Source organism: Halichoeres trimaculatus, unplaced genomic scaffold, assembly GCF_033239565.1.
Source record: "Halichoeres trimaculatus isolate MK-OKI-2021-1 unplaced genomic scaffold, fHalTri1.1 fHalTri1_scaffold_18, whole genome shotgun sequence".
NCBI lineage: Eukaryota > Metazoa > Chordata > Actinopteri > Labriformes > Labridae > Halichoeres > Halichoeres trimaculatus.
In genome coordinates this window covers 20,437,862-20,452,737 of record NW_027437196.1, presented here as the reverse complement: position 1 = coordinate 20,452,737, position 14,876 = coordinate 20,437,862, and the positions used below count along the sequence as shown (strand labels likewise).

At 42.8% G+C, this 14,876-nt stretch overlaps 1 protein-coding gene across 7 annotated transcripts in view; it reads left to right on the top strand.

The window, feature by feature from the left end:
* The window catches only part of ntng1a (netrin g1a), a 140,666-nt gene that overhangs the window by 56,890 nt on the left and 68,900 nt on the right, over positions 1-14,876 (top strand). For all 7 annotated transcript variants that reach the window (XM_074693076.1, XM_074693075.1, XM_074693078.1 and 4 more), the window contains one exon: positions 9,221-9,864. In XM_074693076.1, coding sequence (XP_074549177.1) covers positions 9,221-9,864 — 644 coding nt within the window. The remainder of the gene's footprint in view (positions 1-9,220; positions 9,865-14,876) is intronic.

Sequence of the window (14,876 nt, the reverse complement as noted above, 5' to 3'; positions counted from 1 at the left end):
ACTGTTGTTTTAACACTCATGAATCTTCTGAACGGCCTCTGCTGATCTGGGTGGACGACAAACACGAGGACGTTTACACATCGTCTCGCCTCATAACCTCGGCTCGCTCCGCTGGACGGCCCTCACTGAGGTGCTTTAGGTGGCTCAACGCTGTAGCTCATAGCTTTACATCACTATTGGATTTCCCCCTCTGGTGCCACTATACAGCATATTTCATCTGCCAGACCCTTCGAGCTGTCACCCTCAGGTCTAATTCAGACTGCTGAGGGCCTGCTGGAGCTGAGAATCTGTGTTTGGTTTTTGTTCGGCAGGCAGCATTGCTCATGCAAATGTAGAATTTAGAGAGAGGTCTGGGAGAAAGATTTGGAATCTGTTCATTGTTTTAGTCTGTGTTGACCAATCAGGTGTCGACGGTGGCTGGTGGGTGTCAGAAAAGCCATAACACGAATGTAAACGCCACAACACAGCGGAAGGTAAAAGAGGTTGCTTATCCAAATGGACACAGAAAAGTTGTAAAAGTAAGTGAATGATTAACTTCTTTTATGATAAATATAGCTTGGTAGGGGTGTCACTTTATGGCATCCTTCATAGTACTTACATTTCTTTCTCTATGTTTGCGTTAGAGCTATATTTATCATAGCTAAGTTATAAAAGAAAACAATCACTTACTTACTTTCACAACTTTTCTGTATCCAGGATAACTGTCTTCTTAACTCCCGTTGTGGCTGTATTTCCATTATGTTGAGGCTTTTGCATCTGTGTTGTGGTGTTTGCAAATTGGCTGACACCTATCGGCCACCGTAGGTGTCAGCAGGCTGCAAGAAAAACAGTCTGTAAGGGGAGCAAAAGAAGGAGGAAGACAATCCAGGCTCAGAGCCCCTTCGAAGTTCATCATTTTCCTCAGTCATATATTAAAACTCATATATCTGTCTGATGTTTTGTCACAGTCTTAACTCTGCAGTCAAAGGCTTTTATTCCTAAATCAGGCTCCATCCCTTTCCTTTAGCCCATGTATGGTTATATAACACAGTCTTTTCTTTGAATATTTTAACCTAAAGGTTACTGTGAAAATAAAAATAGCTTTATTGAAATCTATGAAAATGTATGCAAAGACTGTTTCTGATCCGAGGGAAGCCGAACCTGCTTTGTGTTGCTGTGTGGACGTGAGTGTGCGTGTGTGTGTGTGTGTGTGTGTGTGTGTGTGTGTGTGTGTGTGCGTGTGTGTGTTAGTCCGGTCCTTGTTGACCGTGGTCCAGGCCAGCCGACCTCCGGGCGACCCTGAGCCATTTGAAAATATGATTGTAATCCTTGTGAGGATTTGGCCCGGGTGTCTATTACCACTGTAATCTGTCACACTGGCATCCAATATTCATCCCACGTCCAGGTTAAGCCCCTCTCTCTGTCTGCATCAGCCATCACTGAGGTAGAAAGAGGGAGAGGGAGGGGAGAATCCTGTAGAGGTGTTGGTAAGACTGAAGACGGAGGAAGAGGGAGGGTTTGAAATTGAGAGAGCACTGCTTCAATCAGGCCTCTGGGTCGGGGATGAAGAAATCTATCGAGGAACACAAGGTCTCATTAATGCAGCTGGGATGGCTTTAACCCCCACCACTCTGTCTTACACACATGCACACACAAACACTGACACAAACATGAACACACACCTGGCTGAGAAAGAGGGCTAGATACCTGCTGGAGACATGGATAGATTACAGTGCACAGATTTCTGTGGAACATCAGGATTAGGTTTTTTCAAAGTAGATTTATTCTTTTAGGAAATTTATCTTTATATTTTAAACAGTTGCACATTAGTAAACAATGGTGGTCCTGTGTATAGGGAACTTCTGGCCATGCATGGTTTTGCATGCTGGTGGTTGAGTGCAAACGTTATGCAGTATGAAATGTAAGGGACATGCATTATGCTGACAGAGCTCCAGGGTGGGATAAATCTGACAGGTGATGCAATAAATGTAAACCAACATGACAAAAACTGACTCTCAAAAAACTCAAAGTTTTTTTATTAGAAATATTATTTCTCAGTATGCAAACTTGCAATACTGTGAAAAATCACCTACTCTTCCATAGGGATGCACTCATACCGATTTTGGTATCAGGTATCCGTGTATCATTGCCTCTCAAAGCTGGATCCGTATTGGTGGGAAGGGTCTGATCCATGGTGCCGGTCTAGGCAAACAGCTTTCTCCTTTTTCTTTTTTACTGATGCTCCCGGATACTTGATTTGGAATGTTACTTCTGATACACTTTCTTTGTTTTTTGCTGAATACCAGTCTACGGGGTAAAAAATATTACAGGTGAATATTAATTTCTGCACATTCTGTAGCATGGTTTTTACCAAACTGCTGGCAAACATTTAGATATTTTATAGTTTAAATAAATGATAACTTCATTAACTCCATAAACTCGTTTTTTTGCCTTTTACCTAAAACCTAATCAGTCTTATTCCACAGTAGGGCATGCAGGTTTTTATTAAACACAGATATTGGATCGATAAAGGTACCCTGAGTCCAGGTATCGGTATCAGAACCAGAAAAGTTGCATTGGTGCATTCCTCCTCTTCTACTCCCTCACAGTCACAAGGATGCGTTTAGGTACCCAAACATGGTACCCTTTGATTTTAATCAAATTAGTACTGGGTACTACAGATAGACTTTGGTCAGTACCTATATGAGTACTTCATTTGGTACCCATCTCTATGGTGAACTAATAACTTATAAACTACAGATAATTTGAACTTTCATGGTAAATGAAGGTACCACAAGAGCTTCAGTTTTCACTCACCGTAAAATACCAAATAAACGCCGAGTTCCAATTAATCGCTGGGTTCCAAACAAACGCTGAGTGTAGCAGCACGTTAAGAAAAATAGACGCCCGTTCCGAATAAACGCTGCGGGTATGGTAAGTTATTTAGCGCAGCCTACGAGCCGCGGTCCATTTCTTTTGTTCTTTTTTTTCATTCCGCAGTCATAGTTACAGAAGACACATGCAAAAGCTGAGCTCACAACTGACAGTTGACTCTTGAAAAGTGTTTTTGTAAAAGAAACATAATCAGACTGTACCTTATTAGTAGTGGTGCAACGGATCATCATTGATCCGTAATCTGTTCGGATCGACGTAATCGGTTCGGCACACACATGACCCTACAGCAGTGATTTTTGTGCAGCAGAAGCCCAGAGCGCTCGCACCAAACTGCCCCTCCCTGCTCCTCTGCCGGTTTCCTCTGCACTCAGACTGGGCCATTTTTTACTTGACCAAAAACACAAAGAAAGTGACTCCCACCGAAAAAATCTGATATCGGTCTGCATTCACGCTTTATTTAGAGAATTTTCAGCGCGTTACTTTCACACAAAAACACAGCTAAATAAGGCTCTAGTTCTCATCGTGGTGTAAAACGGCGCTACCTCCGCTGCAGAGCCACAGCTGGCTACGAGGCACTCGCCGCTTAGTGTATCAGTCCACATGCGGCGTGCCAAATATAAACAAACGCAAGTAGTCTGCCAGGACGAATTATGCAATAACAACGTAAAGATGAGGAGGCTTTGAAGAGTCAAAGAAGAAGACGTTACCACTTCCGCTGAATGTTATTTGCTGGGAAAGGAATTAAACGCCTGTCCCAAATAGTCGCCCGGTCCCAAATAAACACCTCGTCTGCTCAGTGATTGAAACAAATAAACGCCCCGGCTACTATTTGGTATTTTACAGTATATCAAAAACTTTATTTTTGAAAACAAAAATAGAATCGTATTTTCAACACCTCGTCTTCTCAGAATTACATCCTTCATCCTCACAGGGGAGATTATCTTGTATTCTTTGGAAGTGTCAGGCATTCTTGGTCAGTGTGGTTTAGTCCAAACTTCCGTTAAACTCCTCATCATGAACATGCTGCGTGTTTGTGTGTGTGTGTGTGTGTGTGTGTGTGTGTGTGTGTGTGTGTGTGTGTGTGTGTGTGTGTGTGTGTGTGTGTGTGTGTGTGTGTGTGTGTGAGTGACTACCCTGCAAACATCTGCTACCTGTCTAAACTAAGGGGAGAGAACTAAATACACGACAGTACCAACATGGCAGCTAATATCGTCCTAATCAATGTAAAGATTTCTCTAACAGATGGTCAGCTGTGTAAACTGTGCATAAACTGAAGCAGAAAGCTAAATTGAGCAAGTTGATTGTTTACGAGCAATGAGTGAGATGTGTAAAGCTGGAGGGAGGAGAGTTTATTCTCTGGGTTGCAGGTGCAGGACATCAGCCACATACAGATAGTTTGATTGGTTAAAGCTCATTTATCTCAATCGGCTGTCAGCAGTCAGTAAATTTGTGCTTCCTGTTCTTCCTCCATCAGCTTTTACTCTGATGCTTCTGTCTATCAGCCTCAGTATTCAGATCAAAACCTTTTCTTCTGTGTGTACTTCTTCAAAAAGGCTTTGTTGATGCAGGTTTCTCAGTCCGACTGGAAAATAATAAAACATGCAAATATTACTCTTTTCTTCCACAACAGCTTTAAAACCAGATAAATGAAGACACATATTAACCTTTCTTTAAAAGCACATTTAGCTTACTTTGCTCTGTTTTTCTCTTTGACATCACAGCTCAGTCGGTTTTATTTCCTCATGTCAAACACCGCACCCTCATCATTATCTTATGTTTGCTATTACCCTAAAAATAAGAGTTTATGGTAGCTATTATTGTTTTATGGCACTCGTTTCGTCTCGATCTTTATGTTCCCTGTCGTGTGAAGCAGTCAGTGTGTATTTTTACCTCTACGTGAAGCTCACTGAACTCCAGCTATGAATGTTTTTTGTAACTATTATTAAAATCATACTTATTTACATCGAGTAGAAAGGAAGACAGCAGGTGGAGGGAAATGAGAGTCAGTACAGCACGTTATGTTCCTGTACACTACAGTTGTTTTTTTTTTTCTAGCAGTGAGCAGAAGTTTCCATCCTGTCCTATTGGATTAGTAAAAGACTAAAGACGCTGCAGCAGTGGAGCATATTTTTAACTCAAGAATTCAAAAAGTGTGAATGTTTGATCATTAAACTGTAACAGTTTCAGAGACACAGTGACAGATCTAAACTCTGAAACATGCAGAAAGAACATCTCCTTCAACTCCAATGTTTTAAATTGCTTTCGACGGGTGATTTGAATTGTTGTCGTACTTCACTGTGTTCGTCAGATAAATGTTCTGTAACTTGTCTAAAAGCCTCGGTTGGTCTGAATTCTACAAATAAAGCAGCTCTGTGGAGTGCAGCTGAATGGATCCAGAAGAGTCATTATCCTCCACGTTGCTGTGTAGTTGATTTTCATTCCTGCAGTCAGTCGGCAAAATTAACCAGAGCAGTTTGACAATAACGGGGACAAAGCCAGATGGATTTGGAGCAGCTCCCTACACTGCGTGCATGTCTGTATCCACCTGCTCACACACTTTCCCTCCACCATTATCTCTCTGCATCACAATGCTAATAATCGGATTAAGCCGCTGTGTTTTGGGTGGGTCCAGAGCATCTCTATTAGCGCCAATTTAGCGTGACTTATCCGCTCCAGCAACCTGAGTGCTGGCTCTGTGATCTGTGCTGGCTGTCCCCCATCCTGGCCACTTATCATCACGCTGGGTTTAATGGAAACATCTTTTGTAATTGGAGAAATGCTGCAGAGCCGGCTGCTGTCAGTTATCTTAATGCGTGCCAAACCATTAATCGGCTAACAGAGCCCTCGGAGGCGCCCTACAGTAAAACACAGAAACCTGCCATCGATTTTCAGCAGGCCGGATACTCAGCATTTTATCTCCTCTCTGCTGCGGGATGACCGCTGTGGTTATTGATCTTCATAAAGGCAGTATTTTGTCGTCGGGCGAGAAGCGAGGAGACAGTAATGAAAGGTTTTTAACCTGCGTGTTCAGGAGAGCGCCGGACGACCGGACGAGGCTGCCAGGTGCTACACACAGCAGATTTTCAGCTGCCCAGCCACAGAGATCGATGGAGCTACATCTTTGTCTGATTACAGAGATCAGTGGTTACGTGTGTGTGTGTGTGTGTGTGTGTGTGTGTGTGTGTGTGCGTGTGTGTGTGTGTGTGTGTGTGTGTGTGTGTGTGTGTGAGTGTGAGTGTGTGTTATAGGAAACACTGATCTCTGGATATGCCTGATTTAGATGTAGGGAACTAAAAGCTTAACCTCAGTCAGGACACAGTGCGAAGCTATTGAAGTGTTGTTCTTAAAGCTTTGATAAGTAATTATTATTGGGTCATTAAACAGAATTAGTTTAATACTGATGCTGCTTTATGAGCTGCAAAACAAACAAGACAACCAGATAGAAGGCTGGTTACCTTTTTATGTCCTGTTTTAATGTCTTGCCACATTTTGTAACACATATCTCCCTTAACAGAGATTGAGTGTGAGTCTGACTGCGAAGGACAGCAGAGATTTTTCAGCAGAAATAAAAAATTTGGCGAAAAAGAAAAATGCTCATGCAAAACCAACACCAAATAAAAGTCCATTATTATACCTGTAATAAATGCATAAAATATTTCAATATTTCAGCCTATTTTAAATGTGCTCTGTGCTTAATATTTGTTTTATTCTGTCAGCATTTCAAAATGAAAAATTAAAACATAAAATATAACCATTTGTTAGCGTTAGCATCAGCGTCAGACCTGGGAAGGTTTTCTGAGGAAACGAGTGTGATATTCTCTTCCATACCTTCCTCTGTCATAGTTTTTGACAAAGTATTATCAGAAGACCAACTTTTACTTGATTTTGATTGGTCAGTGATGAAGAAGTTGCTTTTTAAATGTGCTGTTGTGTGTAAAAAGCTAAGTTGAGGGCCCTAAGGACTGAAAACTTTCAACTGCACCGTGAATGTTGTTGAATGTCAAATGGTGCTGCCAGTGTGTTAATGGACCCGGGCCCTGTCTCCTCTACATTTCTAATACCCCTAATTTCCACCGCAAGTGCTGCGCAGTGCAGTGGAGCGCCGTGGTCTTGCTCCGATTGTCAAACCCCACTGGAAGCAGCAGGCCACGCTACGCTACTCAATCCAGAGGGGGAGGGCTGGTCCTCAGAGAGTCACAGGCTCTCGTGTGAATAGCGATATCACACGATCTCCATCCACTCCCATAACTTTTGACATGTCAGTCCACACCTTGTGCTTTCTGCCTGTATCCTATAATAAGGATGTTTGGGATCATACAGAATGTTGAACTTATCCACTTCCAAGATCAGCTTTTCTTTATTAATGGCGTTGTGTTGCATCTGGGACCCTCTGACCGACTGTTTACCTGATGCACTTGCCTCCAGATGTGACATATTTAAAGCGTATTGGGGAAATTTACATTCGAGAGTTTGTGCATATGGTGTTATTTTGAATCTTCCGGGTATTTCACGCGGTGACTTCCTGTCTAGTGCTTCCTTATCGACAGTGAATTTACAAGGTTTGGAAGCAGCCTTGCTGAAAATAGACCTGAAGCGTATTTCTTGCTCTTGCACTGGCGCTTCAGCAGCGTGTGCAGTGGAATTTGCCTGATAGATTACAATGAAAGCTGAGTGCTCCGCACTACGTTTCAAGGGTGCGGCGCGGCGCTGCACGGCGCGTGCGGTGGAATTTAGGGGTTAGTCATGTTTGTAACCACTCCATATTCATTGAAAGTGGCTGCAGTCAATCTAAAGTCAACCTGGGAACTTCTGAGTTTTAGCCCACAGTGGTCTTCATCATGCTGGTTTGATAAGAAGTGGCCATATGATGTGGACATGAGGGTATAGCTGACTACAAAGTTAACGCCCCTAGTGGAGTTGTCCCTGCTGAAAGGTGAAAGGATTACATTTTTGAAACACTTTTTGCCTTGGCTGCCCTCTTGAAACTCAGTTCCCTGGTTACATGTTTGTCGAGGTCACTGTTGCTGGAGTCCACCTGTGCATCAGTGCAGCAACGTCAACTAGAGCAATAAAATCTACGTGTTCAAAGCAGAACTGTCACTGCTCTCCCATCAATGATTGCTCATTTTAAGTTCACAGCAGCTCAGTCTGCCCTTCTGCATGCAAAGTGTGTTTTTTAGAGACTGTCCACCCCCCTAAACACACATAACTGTCACCTGTGAGTTATTACACATCTGTCTGAGGAGACATGCTGCACCAGATGCTGCAGTTAATGGCACACCTAACCTCCCACCACGAAAGCTTCACTAAAACCGGAGTGGAATTTTCCACTGCCAGTCTGCCGTCTTCCGTCCAGCGCTGGGAGAAGCCTGCAGGGGATGGTCCAGACAGGATATTAATGGGGCCCCCCTGACAGTCGGGGCCTGACGGAGCCCTGTTTCATTGTCACCTTGCCTTGGAGGACAGAGAAAAACTTGCAAAGCTTATTAGCCAAAAGGAGCCGTTTCTCCCTCTGACTTACTCGATCTCTGCCTCACCGCTTCATTAGACTGTGTTACATCAGAGGCCAGTGTCCTCAACACACACACAGACACGCACAGAAGGACACACAGAAGTACACACGTTGACACGCATGCACACATACTCAGGGACACGCACAGGGTGACATCTCCCACCTAATCAAGTAGTGGATTATCTTGTCCTGATAAATTGGAGCTTGTAGCACTTGAAAGGTCCTCTTGGAGGAGTGCCTCCTCCCCCCTGACAGCTCCGCGGAGCCCCCAGGGAGTAAGGAGAGAACATTGCCTCGTAATGATTTGTGGTAAATCGGACAAATGTTTTTGGAAAGACCTCTTTCAAGCGCAGGGGGAGATGAATTTAAGGCTTCAAAGACACTCAGAGCCACAAGTCAGATATAAAAATAGACATCCATTATCCCTCTGTGATTGAATATGATGAAATGAGAGAAAACAGGGGGTGAAGTCAGGCCTTCAGCTTCTTTTAAAATGAATCAAATTGTAAAAAATAAATGAGGTGTGAGAGCAGCCGACAGTTCCTGCAGATGCTAAGAAATACAATGAAGAGAGTCTGAGAAACACTTTAATGTTTTTTTTTTTCTTTGGGAAAGCTGTTCAGTGTCTGTGGATGAACATACAGTCTGTGCACACTCTGTACGCAGATGACACTCATGCATCTGCAGCTAAAGTACATGTCACAGATCCCTTCATTACTCTCTTGCAGTCCTGCTGGTTCATGAGAGAGAACAGCGCCATGTTTAAAAGAAACTCTGTCTTTTTTTGTCCCATAGACTGATAACTGTCTACTCTCTGTATTCCCCTCTCTGCAGGAGAACCCCTACATGTGCAACAATGAATGTGATGCCACCACAGAAGAACTCGCCCACCCTCCAGAGCTCATGTTCGACATTGAAGGTCGTAACCCAACAACCTTCTGGCAGTCCACATCCTGGAAGAAGTACCCGAAGGCCCTCCTGGTCAACATCACCTTGTCCTGGAACAAGACCATCGAGCTGACCGATGACATCGTCCTCACCTTTGAGTCAGGCCGGCCCGAGCAGATGGTTCTAGAAAAGTCTCTGGACTATGGGCGGTCCTGGCAGCCGTACCAGTTCTATGCCACAGACTGTCTGGATGCTTTCACCATGGAGCCCAAGACAGTGCAGGACCTGACCCAGCACACCCTGCTGGACATCATCTGCACAGAGGACTACTCGCGAGGTTATGTGTGGAAGTACGATAAAACTGTTCGCTTTGAGATCAAGGACCGCTTTGCTCTGTTTGCTGGGCCCCGGCTTCACAACATGGCCTCACTGTACGGCCAGCTGGACACCACCAAGAACCTGAGGGACTTCTTTACCATCACGGACCTGAGGATCCGCCTGCTACGGCCCGCTACAGGAGCTACCATGGTGGACGAGAACAACCTGTCCAGATACTTCTACGCCATCTCTGACATTAAAGTCCAGGGCAGGTAAGACCTCAATCCTTCAGTACAAATGCTGTGTGGTGGACTGCTGGCTGGGTTTTTGGCTGATCAGGGCTTGAAGTCTAGATGGTTCAGATTTGTGAGGAGATGTGGATGCTGAGGCACATACAGAGGGAAGAAGCTAGAAGGCAGGTTGAGGCATTCACTTCCTCTATATTCACAGTGAGGGCAGAAGAAGGGCAGAAGTGCGATCTCTTGTACTGTGCACAAGACCAAACCATCAGACTCACCTTCAGAAAACCTTTTTTTTATTCCCTGCTTTACACAATCATTTCCTCACTGGCTTAACAACCATAGTCTTTATAAAAAGGAGGACATAACTGCTGATAAGATGCAATTTGACGACCATAATGTTGGATTATTGCAAACTGGAGTGAGCTTGTTGGATGCTTACACTGGGAACACACTAGATGCATCTCTGGTCCAGCTTTTCTCTGTTGTGCACTGCCTGTGTACTCACTCATCAGTGGGCTGTGTTTTCAGTCCGGCACCTTATAGGACTGCCACACACAGCTGGAGTCGCGAAACCAAGAAGTTTCTGCGCTTCCTTGTCCATTAAAATGCCCCTCTTTGTTCATGATGGGCTATAAAACCTTAAACCTGTTGACTCCTGGTCTGACTCTGCTCAAGACGTCCATTTGTTGATATGGTCAAGTAAAATACGACCTGGCTTTGACACTTTTTGTTTTATTTTAAAAGTCACTGGCTCTTTTTACAGTTTCCATGCATGACTTCCTGTCCTGCCTGATCTACCCCAAACTGACGTATCACAGCTCCAGCATCTGGCAAAAATAAAACAGTTACATATCAGCTGTGATCTGCTGAAGCACGGACGTAGCCGAACTGTAATTAAGTAGATCCAGTGTGAGTTGACGCTTAGAATCAGCTTTATTCTTGACAAACCTTAAATAGTGTGTGACTGACTCTAATTGGGACCGTGGTTGACTAAATAAACATAATGCTGTGTTGGAAAAGTCTGAAATTTAGAGATTGAAACCATAACCTGATTAGAAAAATCTTTACTGTGGGGAAAAAATAAACAGCTGTGAAGGAGGAATATTCAGATAGACCTTTGTAGTATATTGCAAACAGTAGAGGTGCCTCCTGCTGGACATTTGTTAGAATGAAGGTTTAAGACACCAAGTATTTGCTTCAGTATTGTCATTTGGTCCAACAGTTTTTTTATGACTGGACATTTCTACAGAGGTTATTGGCTGCTGACCAGCCGATGCCCTAAAACTATCAGCTGGTGTTTCTACAGGCTGGTTTGCTGGTGTTTTTGTCAGTCTGCCTGAGTTGAACCATAGCACACCCCTTCCTATTCCTGTGACTTCTTTCTGCTCTGATCTCAAGCCGTTAAACCAGTCACACCTGTCTTTACTGGGCTTTAGGTCCAAAGTGTGCACGCTGGTTGGTGTTGTAAGTGGGTTGAGTCCATTTTGGGCTGAACATTTGGTTGACCGAATGAGGGTTTGATGAGAACTGTTGGACCGATGTGCTCACAGGTTGGTGGGCTTGAGGTTTGACTCCTCAGAGGATCGTGTGAAGAGTGTAAACGTGATGATGTCCCTGAAGGCCTCTGTGGTTTCTCTGTGGTTTCACTGCAGGGACAGAACTGCAACCCAACATCCTGGAGGAATGCATTTACCGTTACCACTCTTTCCAATTAAGCAGAGGATCCATAATGATGTGCAGAGTTCACCGTTTTTCAGCGTGTCTTAATTAACCAAGCTGCTTACGGTTTGCTGAAGCACTCTCTTCCCGACGTCAAATTCACTCAGCTGTCTATTGGTTCGACTCAAGACGCAGCATTTCAGCCGTCAGGTCAGCGCTCGTTGTAATTAGTGTTGATTTACGGGACCCACAGAGGGTCATATAACATGAAAACAAGACGCCATTGCAGAGTTTTGTATAAGGGCCGCTTCCTGAAGCAACACAGAGTCACTAGGGCATAGGCTTAAGTGGATGTGTTTTACACTGCGTGCGTTCTGCGTCTAGCAAATGTGACTGTGGTTGTAGGGGTGAAGGAATGAAGATTTAATTACTCTTGTTTTGCTTTTTCACACATGAGAAGCTAGCAGAGCACGAGCGCAGAGTGGCGGAACGTCACAACAGTTCAGAGATATGAGAGGAAGTGTTGAAGTCAGGCTGAGGCTCACAACAAAGCTCCTGTCACAACACGAGTTTGTTTAATCAATGAGGGCGAGTGAAGAGAATAAATCAGAGTTAGCTCAGCAGAGTGTGCAGATTAGCATCATGTAATCATTTAAAATAATAATGAGAACACAGATGCTGTCATTCTTATTGTGTTGGCTGACAAACAGTCATGCTTAGCGGGCGATTTGTTAATTTTTAACCAAAGAGACAGCCAAGTGAGAAAACCATGTGTCATGTCTCCATTACTAAAAAGAAAGGATCAATGAGTCGTTTAAAGGAGAGTAACATTTTTTTTAAACTGAACTGCTTTTAGAACGAAGGAAGGGACCAGATAAGATATGGAGTATTCTGAGTGTCGACCTGCAAAACTGAGTTTTCAGATATTATTGACCAGAAACAGAAGACCTTCCTGAGAAAAAACAGATTTATTCAAAGAGGCATGTTTTAAACATTGTGTGTTTTCCAGAGTAAATGATGCAGGAGTTTGGTCAGTGACCTTAAGCTTAAAAAACCACAGTACCCTCTGGTGTTGGTTGCTGTGTATTCCCTCAAACTCATTAACATTGGTGCTTGTGGATGTGCAAACCACCATCTGGTAATACTCATTCATTTATTTATCTGATTATTTATTGATGAATATTTTAGTCTCTTGTTGGTCTTACTGCTGAGATTTTGAAGTTTTTTCGTTTTAGAGCTGCACAAAATTGTTGTCCACTCCGGTTAAAAGTCTGCTCAGTTCTGTGTAAAGTTTGCAACGAGACGAGGTTCTGAACAGATCTTAATTGATTTAATTAAATTCGATTGATCTGCATTGAATAGCTCCATGCATGAAATCGCAATTTTGAATATTTGCAGAATTTGATTATAATTATTATCATTATCATCACGTTTAAAAACAGGAAAAAACAAAGTTAGGGCATGGGGAGGTTCTGACCTGCAGCAACCTTAAGACTCAATGAGAATAAAAACTGAGATAAGAAAAAAAAAAAAAAGTACAGCCTTCTCTAGACCAAACTCAAATCATAAAACCCAACATTCCTAAAACCTTAGAGGAAAAAGCTGCTTTGTGAGGAAGAAGAAAAGACAGGAGGCTTTGTACTATGTGCTGCAAAGAGACTGAACATCAGAGTGTGTGTCCAGGAGCGAGCCTCTGCACCTCCTGCTCTCTTCATCACCGCCTTTACCTAAGAAGAGCAGGCTTCACACATAACAAGTACAAAAATTTAAGGTTCAAGTAAAGCTTGTGGTTTTGGCCCACGCTACACAAACGTATCCACACATGTAGTATTAGACATCATTCACTTACACCTTCAGGATGCTCACAGTGTGTTGAGTTGTAGAAGATTCAGATTTAGATATTTATTCGCAGCCAACCTACTTCACTGCACCTTAAGGAGAAGGAGTCACCTCCTCAAACATATTGATGTTAGCATCACATGGGTTAAAGTGTTTGATTTGTCCATGGACTGTATAAAACATGGACGTAGTCTCCACGACATCACCCGTCACTTCCTGACACTTGAAATGAAGCCAATCCACGGTCACAGCCACATCCGTTATGAAGCCAGCTGTGAGTTTTATTTTGAACAGCTACAGGGCATACACTAGTCACGTGACCTGAGCTGTGTCTCTGGTTGGACAATCAAACAATCCTAATAACTTCTAAACCACCAAGTTAGAAAAAAATTCACTCACTGTACAGTATGTGCTGATAGTGAAATCAGCGTGTTAGACCCAAGCTGTTTTTTTGAACCAGGCTGTAAATGGGTCATTGACAGATGAGACTTTTCAATAGGCCAATTTTTAAATACTAAAAATAAGAATACATATGGCCATTGTTTAAACAATGTAGAGTACACATGCGTTTATGAAAAAACACAAATTTAGTGTGTTTTAAGTTGAATTAAAAAGACACAGCCTTCAAAAAAAGTCATTTAGGGCGACCGGATTTATCTCAAAATTGATATTTTTCTTTTTCTATATCACAAATTTATCATCATAATACAAATTTGCAGATGAAGCTTATTATTCCCAGTCCCATGCGGTCGCCCCACATGATACCCAAAAGTGTTCACTACATAGAAGCAGATAAAGGATAGATTTATTTGAATAGATAAGATAGGCTAAGCAACCTTCCAGTTGTTACTCTGGATCCCCGTGTGTGTCTGGCTGATGACATAACTTGTCCTTGAGGTGGTTTCAAAATAAAAGTCCCAAAGTGTGTTTTCTTGATGGTCGCCCAGGATGATATTTCATAAGATGAAAATCTTCAGACAAAATGTGTTCGTATACAATGATTAAAGTGTTTGGGCAAATGCTAGATATTTTTTTTTTAATGAATGCAAACATTTTATATATTATGCCAAATAGCCAAAGGGATATATTCGAATGGATTTAAAGTGATTTTAAACCAGCTGCCCGAATAGAAGTCAAGGCTGGACGGTCGCCCTACATGATGTTTTGACACTTCAGATAGCAGAAAAATTACCTATAACTAACATTTTTGGAGGAATTACAGTGGTTCTGTGTATGGGAAAGGTACAAGAGTTACATGCTCTCTTTTTATGTATTTTGAGAGTTTTTTCAACAGAAAAAAATGGGTTTGACAAAAAACTTAAGTCACGTCATTGGCCCAAATGTGCTTTTTGATGCTGTAAAGGTCTGTTTTTATGGCTGGGTGTGAACGTGACTTCTGGTCTTTCTGCAGCCAGCCTCAAGCGGATTCTCAATGAACAGCAACTTTTAGCACTTCCACATAAGCTTCATTTTTACCAACCAGATGTTGCAGTGGCATCTGACTTTTAACCACAGTTACACAACACACAGGAGACCAGGCTTCA